Consider the following 12,164-nt stretch of genomic DNA (forward strand, 5'->3'; position numbering starts at 1 on the left):
AAAAAAAAAAAAAAAAAAAAAAAAGTGTTTAACTTTCTTTTCATTTGTACAGGGGCTTGCAGCTAAGTTTGCCTTAAATCTCAGAGACTTTGGACTTGGTCTTTTCAGCAATGCTGAAACTATTAGGATTTTGGCAACTCTTGAAGATGGACTAAATATCTTTTGCATTAAGGATGTGCATGGGTCTTTGCGGGGCCAGGGATGGAATGTTACAGCTTGTTTCTAGATGTGCCCCCAAAGCCTCATGCAGTCATAGGTGGGGTTCTTCAGAGGTGGCTGGATCTAGGATGTGTGATGCTAGAATTGATTCATGGTGCAATGCTAGGATCTAAGGGCACTAGGATTAAGAGTGTGAGCACTACCCACACTAAATAGCCTGGATAAGATATAAGGGATAGAAAGAACTGCGGTCATCCCTGGTTGTTTTGCTACCTTTGGCCCACCACGAACTGTTCCTCCTTTGCCATGTCCCCCTGTCTTGGAGCTAGCTAATTATAGACTAAACCTCTACAAACTGTAAGCCAAATAAACCTTTCCTCCTTTAACTTGGGGTGTTGAGTATTTTGTCTCAGCAAGGAGAGAAAAGTAACTAAGACAATTCTCTTTACAAAATTCAACAATACCCAGAAAATCATTAAGCACCAAGAGCAAGAATAAAAGCAACTAAACCTTAGCCATTTTTTTTTAACTGGCAAGGAAAACTAAAGCCCTGGAAGGTTCAATGTATTTAAAGGTTAAATGAGAACATTTCCCCCCACAATGGTGATACTATCTATCTATTCACCCACTGGTACTGGAGATTGAACCTAAGGCCTTTACACTGAGCTACATCTCCAGCCCTTTTTTCAAAATTTTAAAATTTGAGACAAGGTCTCTCTTAGTTGCCAAGGCTGGGCTCAAAATTGCCATCCTCTTGTCTCAGTCACCCACAATGCTGAGATTACATGCACACACCATCATGCCCAGTTCTTTTCAAAATGAGCAAGTGATATATAGCTCAGTGGTACAACACTTACATAGGATGCAGGAGGTCTTGGCTTCCACCCCAAGCAACCCTCCCCCACATACACAAAAGTAGAGTGCTAATATATATTTAAAAAGTCCCTCTCATTGAATCAATGTATACTTAGGAGAGAATAATAAACCAATAATTTTAGTGCATTAATAAAGCAAGGCTGAAATTTTCAGGGGACTAATAATTTTTTATTTCATTTTTACATTTGTTTTTTTCATTGAAATATCACTTCTGATCACTTTTTAATGTAAATCAAGACTAGAAGAAAAAGACTGATTTGCTGAATTTGCCTTTTATGTGTTATTAAACAGAAAGTAAATGTACTATTACAGTTTCCACACTGTATCAGCAATCCAAATAGTCATTTTTTAAACCAATAAGGTTAGGCTATTAAATTTCCATTCCTCAACCTAATTTTTCTTCACTAGGTACACTGGTACCTCTAACCATTCAGCAGTTACCATATTACAAGATCAGGACCTAGTAACTAGCACTATAAATTCAAAATCAGGGAATAAACAGCTTATTAATTTGTTTAAAAGAAAATGTATTCACACTAGAAAACTCACTAGATGAAGAGAAGCTATATCGAACACAAGCTATAAATGATTAATGAATAACTGCTTTAAAATCCAATCAGCCATTCTGATAGGCATGTAATTATGAGAAGTCTCCTCTACTTATAACCTCTCACAAATAGTAAAATTATGCTTAGGGGCTGGGGATTTAGCTCAGCGGTTTGGTGGCCTGCCTTTGAAGCGCAAGGGCCTGAGTTCAATCCCTGGTACCAAAAAAAAAAAAAAAAAAAAAAAAAAATCTAAAAAAAAGCTCAAACCTTACCCCCCCCCCTAAAAAATAAAATTAAAAAAAAAAAAAAAAAAAAAAGGCCGGGCGTGGTGGCGCACACCTGTAATCCCAGCACTCTGGAGGCTGAGGCAGGAGGATCGCTGTGAGTTCGAGACCAGCCTGAGCTACATAGTGAGTTCCAGGTCAGTCTTACTATATAGTGAGACCCTGTCTCAAAAAAACAAAACAAAACAAAACAAACAGTAAGTGGTCCACTGGCTAAACCCTTTTTTTATCACTAGTCTCTTTGCTTGTGCTTTGTTTTTAAATGTTTGTTTTTTAATGAACAACAGTCTCCCCATTGTTTTCAAAAGGTGCAGTGGCAGAAGCTGGGAGAGGGTGGGCAGGGGAAGGGGAAGTAAAAATAATTAAGATGTGTTATATACATGCACCAGCTCCCCATGATGAATGTAATTATGTACTACAAACAGATACTAATAAAAACTGCAAAAATCATTAAAAAAACAAACCAAAGGCAGAAATTGATAAGAAAAAGCCTACAATTACAATTCTTTCATTAAACAAATAGTAATTAACAAATGCCTATTATGTACCAGGCACTGTTTGAACACTGATGAAAAAGGAAACAGCAATGATTAGTAAGGAAATGAGAAGGTAAAGGCACACAGGAGGACTTGTGTGAAGGACAAGTAAATCTTTGTCAAGTACAATTTATAAAAGTTGGACAAAGAGTGAATCTTGCAACACAAAAAGTTACTGTGTGGGGCCAAGGATTTAGCTCAGTTGGCACCATGCCTGCCTTGCAAGTGCAAGGTCCTGAGTTTGATCCCCCGTACAAAAAAAAAAAAAAGGTTACTGTGCTAAAGTGATGAATAATAAGAGAAAAGGAAGAGTGAATGATAAAATGGAAAAAGGAGAAATGTTTTCTTGTATTACTAGATGTCATGAGGGGGGTCCCCAGGGACCACACCAAGCGTGTTCTACCACTGAACTACATCCCCAGCCCTTACTTTTTATTTTGAGGTAGAGTCTTGCTAAATTACCCAAACTGGCCTTGAATTTGTAATCCTCCTGCCTCATGCCTCAGCCTCCTAAGTACCAGGAATTACAGGTGTATACCACTATGTCAGCTAGAAGTCATTCTTGTTTTTGGTTTTGTTTTTGTTTTGGTACTGGGATCAAACTTGAGACCTGTGCTTGAGAGGCAGGTGGTGGAATCACTGAGCTAAATCCCCAGCCCTAGAAGTCATTCTTAATGAACACAACAAAGGACATGTTAGAAATCTATGTAAGTGTCTTTAAAAAGTCCTACCAAAATTTAGGCTGGTGTAGAGCTCAGTGGTAGAGAAAGTATATTGCCTAAAATGGGTGAGACCCTGGGTTTGATCACCAGCACTGGAAAAAAAAAGTCTTACTGACATCCATTTTCCTGGCAGATCCAGGAAAGCCCAGCAGAAAAGAGTCTCTATTCTAAAACTTCCATATCAATAGTTTTGTGAATTTAAAAAAATCTTTATAATTACCAAAGCCTAGGAAGTACTTCCACTCTACATACAAAACACAGTCTATCTGCAAGATTTTCATATGCAGTAAAAGTCCAGAAAAGTTGACTGCTGGCTAAAGCAAGAAAAAAGTATACTTTGCTTTACTTATAACTTTATCAAGAATTAGTCAGCATTCTATTTTTCATGGCATTTAAGTTGCAAATCTCCTGTAACAGTCCATTTGGATTGTTATCATATCAAACTGATTCTACGTCTGATAACACCTACTACATTAGATCTTTCTGTTAGAGGCAACTCAGTATTTATAGATTAATACATACATTGTTCCCCAGTACTACAAAATAAATAAATAAATAAAAAGAAAAAAACTGCCAGACAACAGTACAGACTTGTAATCCCAGCTACTCAGCAGACTGAGACCAAAAGATTACAAGCTCAAGGCCATCTTGGGCAATTTAACAAGGCTCTGTTCTCAAAAAGGGCTTGAGAACAGCTCAGTGGTAAAGCATTTGCCTAGCACAAGGCCCTGGGTTCAACCCCCAGTAACATATGATGACGATGACAATGACGACGATGATAGTGATGGTGATGATGTTGATATCATCAGCTGCTTTTATTTATTCTTTAGCTTACAGCCGGAGAATTTTTTAAATTATATATATAGGAGAGCTATTTCATTTAATTCAAGTCTGTATTTAAAAGTATTTATTATAAAAAGAGGATACTGGATCTGAGATGTTTGAGAATCACCAGGTTAGATAGAAGATTAGCACCACTATAGGATATGTGCAGTTCTCAGTTAACTGAGAAAAAAGCAGAAAAGCGTAACTACAGCAATTTCTTTTTGTTGTGATCATGTAAATTCTAAGTGAACGCAATGAAACCTTTATTGAAGATAGTTCTGCAGGTTTAAAGTCTATACAAATCTGTAATGGCAAGGAAGTATACAGAATCTTGTCTACTAGAAGTTCTCTATAACTTTTGCTGAATCATAAAGGAGATTACTATATTAATAGGCTTTCAAGGAAGACAAAATGAAGAGGTCTCTTTTGGGAAAAGAGATCCAACAGTCATCACAGAAGAAAAGTATTCCTGGCTATAATCAGGCCAAGTTGACATACTTCAATGTGATACACATGCATCCAAGTACTACTAACAAATAAAAAAGAAAAAAACCTTAAGAAAGGAAAATCTTTTCAACACCTTACCTAAACTTTTTCATTTGAAACTGTGGAACAAACTAAAAGTTCCTATGTATGTACAAATAACTGTCATCATTCTCACACTGTCTTTCAATCAGGATTACACAGCTCCATTCCTAAGAATACTCAGAAAAGCGTCTATACTAGGTGCACCTCTTATTTATAATGGGGTATACTAAGTAAACTGAGAAGGTCAAGTGACTAACTTCCAGTCCCACTAAAAATTAGTATTAGAACAAGGATTGATAACTTCAATCTACCCTCTCAGCCAAGATTTGAGAAACTACAGTTTAAGCACAAACTCTCTCGCATTCATGAAACTTCTCAAAATCTGTAAGAGAAACACAAAATAAAATATGATTAACACTAAGGTGTGCTACAGAAAAATTAAATGTGAGGCTTGTCTGCTTTTGGTTTTGTTTACAAACTGGAATTTCTACCTGTTTTACAAAGTTAGATGCAGTGCTACTAACTCAATTAATTCGCAACTTGGGCCGGGGATTTAGCTCAGTGGTTCCACTGCCTGCCTTGCAAGCGCAAGGACCCAAGTTCGATCCCCGGTACCAAAAAAACAACAACAACAAAAAACCAAATTCAATTAATTCCCAACTGACAAAAAACGGGGATAGTTTTAGAAGTTGCCTTGTCCTGTGTAACTTGAGTGGGGCTATCCAATCCCTCTGCTCTTACTAACCACAAGAAGAAGTGACCCAACAAGTACTGCTATAACACACTAGCCCCTGTTCTAAACAATCCACCCCATGAGGGCTTGGCGTAAATTATATTATCTCAATTATCTTACCAAAAATTCTCATCAGGATCCAAAAATTAGAAATAAAGCTATACCAGCCAGGCACGGTGTCACACACCTGTAATCCCAGCACCCAGGAGGCTGAGGCAGGAAGACTGCCACAAGTTTGAGGCCAGCCTGGACTACAAGGTGAGTTTAAGGCCAGCCTTAACTATATAGTGAGACCCTGTATCAAAAAAAAAGAAAAGAAAAGAAAAGAAATAAAACTACACCGAAATAAATCTTAAGCACCACAGTACAATACGACAAAGGACTATCCTTTTATTCATACCAGCATTTCTCAACCTCAGCATTGCTGACATTTGAGCTCGGTAATACTTTACTGTAATAGGCTGTCCTATGCATTGGAGTATGTTTATTAGCAGCATCTTTTGCTCGTATTTGCTAGATGTTAGATGAAATCCTCCCTCCCCTTAACTCCTGCTTGTAACAATCAAACACGTTTATAAACATAATGCCTTACTCTGTACTATCTCCTTAATTACCCATGATTAAATTATGGAGAAATGAAACAAGAGCCACATCTATACCTTCTAATTCTCTCCTTCTAATTTGACTGGGTGGCGGGGAGCAACTTATACCTTCTTTCATAGTTCTGTAAACTAGTTGCCTGAAGGACCTTAGCATCCGCTCCATGAGCAAAAGAAAAGGTCATAAAAGAGCAACTAAACATAAGGAAACACAAAGCGTTATCATCTAGTCAGTACTTCCCCCCTCCAGAGACAAGGAATTTCATGTGCAGTAAGTCTGAGATTTTTTTCTTCCTCATACAGAAAAAGTCCCACAAATCTCCCTGATATGTACATGTCAATTTATCAGCAGAATATCAAAACTAAAACTAGCCTTCTACCCACAAGAACATACATATACTGTATTTATTTCCAGATCTTGCAAGGAATATATTTACTGTCATTGTATATTCAAATGTAACACTTGCATTTTATACCACAAAGATACTAAAACAGTGGGCCGGAGATTTAGCTCAGTGGTTCCGCCACCTGCCTTGCAAGCTCAAGGACCCAAGTTTGATCCACGGTACCCTCCCAAAAAAGATACTAAAACACTAAAGTCCCTATTTTAAAATGTAACTACTGAGTGTTCAATTCATATTTTCTATCATCTTATGCCCCCCCACAAGAAGGCACTTTTACCCAATCTTATATAAATATGAAATTTAAATGCTTCAGAACATGTAATCAAAATTTTTCTATTTTAAAATCCAGCTGGGTGTGGTGGCACATGCCTGTAATCCCAGCACTTGGAAGGCAGGAGAATTGCTGCAAGTTCAAGGCCAGCCTGAGCTACACAGCAAGTTCAAAGCCAGCCTGAACCACATGGCAATACCCTGTTTTTTGGGAAAAAACATAAAACAAACAAACAAACAAACAAACAACTAAGTTTAAGGCTGGGACATAGCTCAGTGGTACGTGCTTGGCTAGCATGCATAAGGCCCTGGGTTTGATCCTCAGCACACAAAAAGACAAAAACAAAAAACAAAAACCAAGGTTAGTATTCACTAAATTTTACTAAAATCAGCTTCACTGTGAATAGAAAAAAACTTTTAATACGAGAACAATTCTGCAAGTTAATGTTCAGTTGGAATGGAGAGTCCTCTTTGAAACCTAACATATCAGTGCCACTGAATATATTTTCACTTTTAAACTCCCTTCATGTTTTCTCCTCATTCCTTAGTATCTTCTTTCTAAATGAATCATTTGTCCTCTTAACTGAAAAGATTAAACTAAAGAACACAAAGCTAAGATAGATCAGGATAAGCAGTAAGAAGTGTTATTTCACCAAATAAATGCATGCAGCTTAACTTAGGCATATACTAATCTCTCTCCAAAATTATAATCAACACTATTTATCTATTATCTATCTATCTATCTATCTATCTATCTATCTATCTTTCTTTCTTTCTTTCTTTCTTTCTTTCTTTCTTTCTTTCTAGACACGGTCTCTATATAGTTCTGGCTAGCCTTATCTCTCTCTCCAAAATTATAACCAAAACTTTTTTTGGGTGGAGGGGTCTCTCTATATAGTTCAGGCTGACCTTGATGTAGCCTAAGCTGGACTTGAACTTGTGGAGATCCTCTTGCCTCAGCCTCACAAGTGCTGTGATTGCACTGCGCACCACAATGCGCAGCCAAAACTATTTCTCTTAACATGAACATTGAAGTTAGCCAGACTGACAAAAATAATTAAAGGTAATTTCAAGGCTGAACACTAGGTACACTACTACTGTTGCGTATATGTACTTCCAAATGTATCAAGAAGTGTTATATTCTGGATCTGATAAAATACAAGAAATAAAAGAGTTGTAAAACCTTGCAACCTGGTCCCACTGAATACCCTCATAGCTATATGGTAAATAAATCAGCAACAGATGAAATGGCTCTAAAGTAGTCCTTTCCATCAAGTAGGTAAATACTTAGTAATAGTTCATTAAAAGCTGATGAAGGGCTCAGGATGTAGCTCAGTGATGAAGAGCACTTGCCTATCTTGCATCAATCCCTGGGTTGGATCCGGAGAACCATGGTGGTGGTGGGAGGGGTGTGTGCTGGTGTAAACTCAGTACCCAGTCCCTGGTGTTCAGTAAGAATAGCATTCAGCACTCAAGGGCAACACTTCTTGACATCCACTATCACCAGAAGAGTCAGTACCCTCTAAAGACACAAATTTAATCTAGACAATGAAAAACTTTATCCACAATGAACTAGGTCTGGCTACTCCCAGAAGGACAGCCAAGTTTCCTATAATATTCATCTAATTCAAGAACTGTGCATTCTACTGTATGCTCGGTACTCACAGTGAGAAAATCTCAAGGTTACATAAAAAATTATCTCTAAAAACCTTTTCAATGTTGTCCTAGGTAGACATAAATACACAGATCATATACAGATCATTTCACCAGTATTTGCTGGTTTTTCAGAAGCCTCTAGACAGGTCTGTACTGGACAAGATACTTATTGACCTGGTCATTCTTATGACATTTTCAATACAATGGCCTGGGAAATGGCCATGAAACCCACTAGCTCACATACAAATCAAAACTGTAAGCCAGGCATGGTAGGATATACCTATAACCCCAGCATTCTAGGAAGCTGAGAAAGAAGGATGGAAAGTTTGGGCAGCTTAGCAAGACCTTTTCTCAAAATTAAAAATAAAAACATCAGAGATATAACTCAGTGTGAAGGCCCTTGCCTCAATCTACAATGCACACTAGACCAGAAAAGAAACCGAACCAAAACAAATGAAAAAAAAACTGCAACTAACCTCACTGTCTTTCCCCCAAAGCATAATTATAACAATTTACTATTGCACATCGTGACTACAATTAATAATAATCTGAAAATTGCTAAAACAGATTTTGTGTTCTCACACCAAAAAATTTTTTAAAAAAAGATAAGCAGGGTAATATATATACAAGGGCTAATTAAAATATAGTGTGTTTAAGGGCTGGGATTTGGCTTAGTGGTTCTACTGCCTGCCTCACAAGCACAAGGTCCTGAGTTTGATCCCCAGTACCAAAAAATAAAAAATAAAATAAAAAAATTTTTTAAATATATAGTGTGTTAAAATTTTTTAAAGTACGATATTAAAATGTATATTGCCATTAGCCCCCTCAAAATACTATCTACCCCTCTCTGAACATTTATCTCATCGTTCTTGTAACTTTCTAAAGCAGTTCTCTTTTATGTTTGAGATATGACCAAAAGTACAGTGAGTATTAATGCCAAGTGCCATCTGACAGAAAGGCAGGCTCATAGAAACATGGTGTGTCCTTATCCATCCTATTCACTGGACCTGGCACCATGGGATTTTTGGCTCTTTCCGGAAGTCAAAATGACCGTGAAAGACAAAGGCTCTGAACTGATTCCACAACAGCAGATTGAAAGACACTCAAGTAAGGTCTTCCAGAACTGCTACAGAAAGTAGCAAGAGTATGTTCCAAGAGAAGGGGAGTATTTCAAGAAGGAATAACAATGTGTCTTTTACTGCAATACTTTTTTTTGGGGTACCAGGAATTGAACTCAGGATCTTGCACCAGGCAGGCACAACACCACTGAGCTAAATCCCCAGCCCTGTAATTTTTTTTAAAAATATTTAAACATTCACTGTATTTATCAATCATACCAAATAGTATGTTTTAGCCATTCTGCAATGTGTATCTAACATGTTGTACTCCATAAATATGCAATACTTTACTTGTCAATTGAAAAAAAAGAACAATGATGTACTAAATGCTTCTCCCTTCTTCCTCAACCAATTCCTCCTTTTGCTACCTCATGTCTTGGGTATTCTCAATCTGAATTCTACCTATCCTTCAAAACTCAATTCAAAACCCATTTTGTCTATCACACCTTACCCAATGGCACCAATAATACCACACTGTCTCTGAAATCAAAAGCACATACTATCTTCACTCACTTTCCTGTCATCCAATAATAACAAATGGACTAGAGGGGTGGCTATATTGCCTAGTGACACTGTAGCCATCTTGCACTTCATCCTGTTTCCACAAAAATGAAACCAGCTAATGCATTTCTTGAACTTGCCCCTCTCCTAAACAATGCAAGACTAGGTTGTTACTTTTACTTTTTCCTCGTCTGTTTCCTCTGTTTTGTTTTCCCAGACAGCCTCTCACTTTGCAGTTCTGGCTGGCCTCAAACTCACAGTAGTTCTCCTGCCCCAGCCTCCTGAGTGCTGGGATCACATGCATGTGTCACCATGCCTGGCAAAAGTGAGGTTCTTAAAAAGTAAGAACCACATATTCCTCCATATCACCTCCACAACATCCCACAAACTAAAACTATAATAGTAGTTTATATGGTTACGTTCAATTGCGATGGCCTCAATTTACAAGTCGGGCACGTTACAATAAATTAAACTAAAAAGATCAAGAACTTCTCCCCGCATCTAACAAAGGCTTAGAAAAACATCCCCCAAAGCCTTTCAAATATCTATTTTAAATGAGCATATGAAGTGATAAGATACAACAAAACTGGAAATGTGGACTAAGTTTTCTCGCTCTGAAAAGCAAATTAATGAACAGCAACTTAAAGATCCAAAGGGCCAAGGTCACGATGGCATCATAGTCAACATGTCATTATTGGTCACACACACTGGCTGAACTTCAGATTCCCTATGTGTGTTGAGAGATTTCCGGAGGTTCTAACACCTACTGGAAAAAAAACAAAAAAAACAAGGTCTTCCCAACACTGAAATATGGCAGAAAGCACATAAACACAGCAAAATCAACAAGCAAAACCAGGTAGCATTAGCGGGAACTATGATTAATTTAGAGTGAGGCAAGTAAATGGAAAGAAACGTCTTAGCTGAGTGTGGTGATACACACATGTTATTCCAGCACTCTTGGGGGCTGGGGGTCGTAGACTTGCAAGTTCAAGTCCTGCCTGGGGAACTTCGATATTTTGCAAAACCCTGTCTGAAAATTAATAATTAAAGGACTGCAGATGTAGTTCAGTGCAAAGGTCCTGGGTTCAATCCCCAGTACCTGCCCCCTGCAAAAGCCTGAAAACACGCACAAACACACACACACACATAACTTTAGGTGCAAAAGCTATAAAATACTATCTAGGGACTTATGTACTGTATCCCAGTTGTGTTTCTAAGAAATAAAGACACACAGGCACACTTTAGTAGGCCTTCTCCCAGATTCTGAGACACTATAAATATAAAGGTAAATTGCTATGCAGCCACGGTGTTTGTCTTAAGACTGAATCTGGGTATTTCTAAAACCCAAAACAACTTCTGGATTTGGACGCTGGCACTGTCTAGCACACTGCAGAAGCGTTTTCTTCACAGACCAGACCACTACTTCTCTACTGGCTGACAATCTAGCAGAAACAGGTGAAAACCAATCCTAAGGAAGGAAGCAGATCCTAACATTCTGCCCTGGATCTTTTGCTTCATCGAACAGAGTGGGGGAGGAGCGGGTATGAGAGGTGGCACTAAAAACACTGGCAGCATGACACCTAAAATAAACTAAGTTAAAACATGTTCTACCTTGCTCCTAAATGCATTTCCTTCCATAGTAGGAGGGAGCACAGGCAGTCTACAAGTCATCAACACACCATTATTTTCACTTTCACAAGAGCCGTGGAAACCACTGAAGACCAAAATCCCTCTCCCCCGTTACCTTCCAGCCCTCTCTGTGCTTCCATCCCCAGAGACAAACGAACAGGAACAATCTTCAGCAATCCGTTACTTTCCCTCACTGACTATACGAAAGGTATAAAGCAAAAGTGTTTGTGAAAAGTGGGAAAAGAAACACAGCACGAGAAGCAGCGAGGAGAGGGTAGGTACGGTGGGAGGCACTGCGGAAAGGAGACAAGGTGAAGAAGTGCCATAAAATTGAGGGGAAGAGTTGTCAGGAAAACTCGCAAAGGAACACAAAAAAGATGAAGGAGGGCAGGTACAAAGATGGGGGGAAATGAGGGGCAAGGTGGAACAACCCAAGCAGGAAATAGGGCTGGGCAAGAGTTACAGAGCCAAGGCCCCGGACGCCAGGATCTGGGGCCAGGGAACGGAGGCGGCCGGCAGCAGGTCCTGGGAGAGCGGTGTCGGCAAAGAGGGGAAGATCCGGTTTCCGACCTGGGGGTCAGGAATCTAAGCCGGCCCCGAAACACTGCGGGCAAGGGGCTCTTACCGGTAGTTTGGGGCTGACCTCGCCCTTGCAAAAGTGGCAGAAAAACCGGTGGGCGGCTACAGCTTCCTCCTTCGCGTCCGCCCCAGCCGCCGAAGCCTCCGCCATTTTTCTCCTCCGATGCGGCTGTCCGAGAGGGCAGCCGGCCGCTGCC

General features: G+C 39.1%; 1 protein-coding gene across 1 annotated transcript in view; it reads right to left on the bottom strand.

Moving 5' to 3' along the window:
* The window catches only part of Rnf115 (ring finger protein 115), an 86,884-nt gene extending 74,726 nt beyond the window's left edge, over window positions 1-12,158 (bottom strand). Inside the window, exon 1 of the mRNA XM_010629494.1 lies at window positions 12,014-12,158. Within this exon, the coding sequence (XP_010627796.1) occupies window positions 12,014-12,118 (105 nt within the window). The 5' untranslated portion in view covers window positions 12,119-12,158. The remainder of the gene's footprint in view (window positions 1-12,013) is intronic.
* Between the last annotated feature and the right edge of the window lie 6 nt (window positions 12,159-12,164).

The sequence above is a fragment of the Fukomys damarensis genome, unplaced genomic scaffold (assembly GCF_012274545.1).
Source record: "Fukomys damarensis isolate Sample0158 unplaced genomic scaffold, DMR_v1.0_HiC HiC_scaffold_33, whole genome shotgun sequence".
In the NCBI taxonomy this organism is placed as follows: domain Eukaryota; kingdom Metazoa; phylum Chordata; class Mammalia; order Rodentia; family Bathyergidae; genus Fukomys; species Fukomys damarensis.